This window comes from Pterocles gutturalis, unplaced genomic scaffold (assembly GCF_000699245.1).
Source record: "Pterocles gutturalis isolate BGI_N339 unplaced genomic scaffold, ASM69924v1 scaffold45511, whole genome shotgun sequence".
In the NCBI taxonomy this organism is placed as follows: domain Eukaryota; kingdom Metazoa; phylum Chordata; class Aves; order Pterocliformes; family Pteroclidae; genus Pterocles; species Pterocles gutturalis.
Genome location: NW_010104863.1, coordinates 11,553 through 15,329, shown reverse-complemented (window position 1 = coordinate 15,329; position 3,777 = coordinate 11,553). Strand labels below are relative to the sequence as shown.

Sequence of the window (3,777 nt, the reverse complement as noted above, 5' to 3'; positions counted from 1 at the left end):
CGCAGCCTTCCACTTCTGCTTTCCCGAGAGAAGGGGGAGGAATGCACGGCTACTCATCTCCATCGTACTCTCAGGAGGGCAGGTCGGAGACCTCGGACCGCTCAGGCAGGTCACCACAGGAAGCTTCGTCGATTAAGTTGTCTGCATCGCCCGAAGAACCGAGCAGAAAGGGGCCTTCCGTTCAGAAAAGGAAAAAAACTTAAAGCATTTGTCATAACTTTCCATTCTCTTTGTCCTCTTGGGATGTCTACCTCATGCAAGTACAGGGGAAATAATTTCATTATCAGTAGCTGACCTGGAATTTTAACTACTGTTGAGGAACTGTGAATTTTTTTTCTTTGATAGACAAATCACTCCAAGCAAAACACATTTGAGCAGGGTGCATTACTTTTTACCTTCTGTATGTGTGTGTATGAGTGTGCACGCGCGTGTGTGTATATGTATGTATCTATAAATATATATTTTTTTCCATCAGACCACTGTCCACCTCCCACGAGACATTACTGTGAAGCAATAGGCACAGTATCCACAAATGTTCCTGAACTCATTCCTAGAACCTATTTCCAAACATGTTCAAAAAAACAAACAAGAAAACCCAAGAAATCTCATTCAAAACAAACCAAACCTAAAAAACCACACACAGAACTGAGATCGAGACTGTTACTTCTCTTGTGAACCAAAGGATACTTTCATATTTTAAAGCTGCCATATGGTACTAAAGATACTAAGACATCCCCCATGCCATCTATTTGAGTTATTTTCTTTCTCATCTCCACGAAGTTTCAAAACCCCTCCCCATGCCTGTGCAGGGCAATGTCATGACTCAGCATGGCTCTCATTACCACCATCCTTTGTTGCTGAGGAGTTTAAAGCTCCAGAAAAGACAATGAATGTGTAGTTTCTGTGGTGGTTTCTCAATGTTTTGTTAATATGGGTGTAACTGTAATTTAGATGACTGTTGTTGTAGGGGAGAATGTATAAGTTGTTACTGAACAGACCCTTTTGAGTGATATCAGGATACCATCTTGCTTAACCTTTTGTATTCTGTGAACCTTTCGGGGACCTTGGTGGCAGTAGCAGCAGCAGCAGCAACTTCTCTTGGTCCCAAGTAGAGCCCCTCAACTGGAAGGGACTTCCCACTTGTTTTCTGTTGAAATGGCGTGGAGAGCGCTCCCTAGGGATTTTTGTTGTTGCCTGATCTGGTTTAAAGAAAACAAAATGCAAAGCTAATGAGATCTTGCGATAAATAGTTTTTTAAGAATAAAGGTAGATGGGTGCTTGCAGTTGCTCAGCCAGCCTCCCTTGCTGATGATAGAGCATGTGTACAGTCAAGAAGGACAAGTGTCTGCTGCAAACAAGCCTTAGTGAAGGGACCTGCAAATTTGCAGGAAGTTCTGGGCATCACCTGCTTCTAGTGAACTGGAGACTGTTGCTGACCAGCCTTGGTCCTATGTGCGCTGGGACCACACACTTCTGCATTATAGAGGAGAAAGATTGGTGGCCTCAGAGTGAGACTCCCTGGGCTGCAGCCCTTGCTCGGGGTTAATAGAGTTGGAGCCTATCAAAACTTCAAGTCGCTTTCCATTTGTAACTTCTGAATTACCAAGTCATACGTAAGATAACGTACTTTGACAAATCCCATTGCGGATGTAAGTTAATTAGAGAAACCTGTATAATCCTTAACATTGGCAATAAACACAGGCTGTTAAAGCTTGAAGGAGTCAGGTAGGTTTAAGCTCAAGTAATCAAACTAAGGAAACAGCCTGCATGAAAGGCTACAGCCAGCCAAAGTCTTACCCATGGTAACTCTTTTGCAGCTGATAGTTACAACAGGTATGCAGCCGGCTCATTATGTGGCCTGCCCCTTCCCACTCGTCCTGCCAGATGAGACTTTTACTGTTGCTGCTGCTGCTGCTTCAGTAAGCAGGTAGTAATCAAACACCTCAGTGAAGGGCACAATTTCAAGAAAATTATTTTGTGTGACTTCTTTGCCAGTGTTTGTGAGATTCTCGATGGTTTATACTGAAGTTCTCAGTATGCTAATGCAAAGCTTACCTTTGACGATATTGAATGTGATATATCTATAGAGAAGAACGTCCTTGCCTTACGTAAGGATAGTAAACTTATTTAAATTATGTAGACAAATCAAAGTGGCATTGCTTAACCTTCTAGTCGGTGTAAAAACCAGGTTAAACAGCAAAGATGCAAAACTTAGGTCACTTTGAAAATTTAAACCAAAGTTCCTTATAGAAATAGGCAATTGTGGATTTGAAGACTGGTCATTCCCTGTTTATATGTAAGAAGTTCAGAGCTGAGATAAGGAAATATTTTCAACATACAGATTTTAATAGGTGCTGTTTGAAATCACTGTGTGCACCAAAGTCAGACTGAACTGCTAAGAGCACATACCAAACCCTATCTTATTATTGAAAGCTTAAGGTTTTATTTTTATATATTAGAATGTTATCACTATTACATAACATACTCAGGACAAAGAACTTTGCTCAGGGAATATACCATGTAATGTTGTTTTTTCTTTACAGAATAGTCTACAGACCTGCTTATTCAGAACAAACCAAATAGTCTTAGACTTTTTTATCTATAAGTATTATGTACTGATATTAGTAACTACCTCTGAGTTGACATAGACCTACATTTCTGATAATCAGATCTCAGCATTTTGTATTATAAGTTCCTGTGAAATGATAAAGTGGTATCCTGTACTGGTTGCTTATGTGAGCATTTGTGTCTTTACATTCACAGGGTCTGAGTTTTCAGAGGGCAACCACAGCTCCCACTGACTTCCAGTTGGAGTTACTGGTGCTTAGCTTTTCTAGGAGGGGAGGGATGGGTGATGGGGGGTGGAGAGGGAAGATAAAAACACAAAAGCATCAAGCCCACTGTGTTTACATAGGTGACAATAAATTTATTATTCTGTTTACAGCAAAAGGCTACCTCATATTTACTGCATAAACACACCTTTGTGCTGCTCTAGCCTTGAAGGTGGCTGTTGATCTATGGTACATACTTTTTATCTGTACTAAATATGTAACTGATAGTTCACCACTGCATACATTATGGCAAATACTTGTTTAAGATGAAGCATCCATTTGAAATTATGAGACGTTTCCAAACATTTCTTTGAAAGTTTTTTTCTGTCTACAGGATTATGGGCACTGTTCACCAAAATGAATACATTTCCAAACGAGGCAAAAATGTACATGCCTAAGTTAAACATATAGCAGCGCAAGCTGCAGCAGGTAACTATTTAGCACTGGGCTGCAGTAGAAAAAAAATATAGTTATGATCCTTCAATAGGCTGCTCCAAATAAGTAAAGAACCTTTTAAAAGAAGTGGCACAGATCGAGTTTGGGATTCTTCCTTCACATCTAAGAAGGAAATGAATATTCTGCAGCATTGGCTCAGCCTAGATTTCGCCTATTCACCAGCCTGTCCTTCCCAGAATGCTTCACAATAAAACTCGTTTGGGTAGGAATAGCTCAAATATCTGCTTAGAGAGATGTATTTTTCTCCTAACAATACTGGAGATAAGGTTAAATCTGGAACAAGAATATCTCTCCCTCCCATTCCCCCACCCCAGACCACTCAATTTAATTTAATCATAAGGGACATTGTGAGGTATTTTTTAGTCTACTCCAAGGAGGGGTCGTGGTATTTATTTACTTGCCACAAAAGTTAGGCCACGAGGAAGACTTGTATTTGGACGCAGAGCCAAAATAACTTTTTGCTGCAGTTGATGGTAAATCTTGCACTGTA

The 3,777-nt window shown here is 40.4% G+C and overlaps 1 protein-coding gene across 1 annotated transcript in view; it reads left to right on the top strand.

Moving 5' to 3' along the window:
* The window catches only part of LOC104471730 (protein lin-28 homolog B-like), a gene marked incomplete at its 5' end in the record, with an annotated part of 761 nt that extends 159 nt beyond the window's left edge, over nt 1–602 (top strand). Inside the window, one exon of the mRNA XM_010087184.1 lies at nt 3–602. Within this exon, the coding sequence (XP_010085486.1) occupies nt 3–203 (201 nt within the window). The remainder of the gene's footprint in view (nt 1–2) is intronic.
* Between the last annotated feature and the right edge of the window lie 3,175 nt (nt 603–3,777).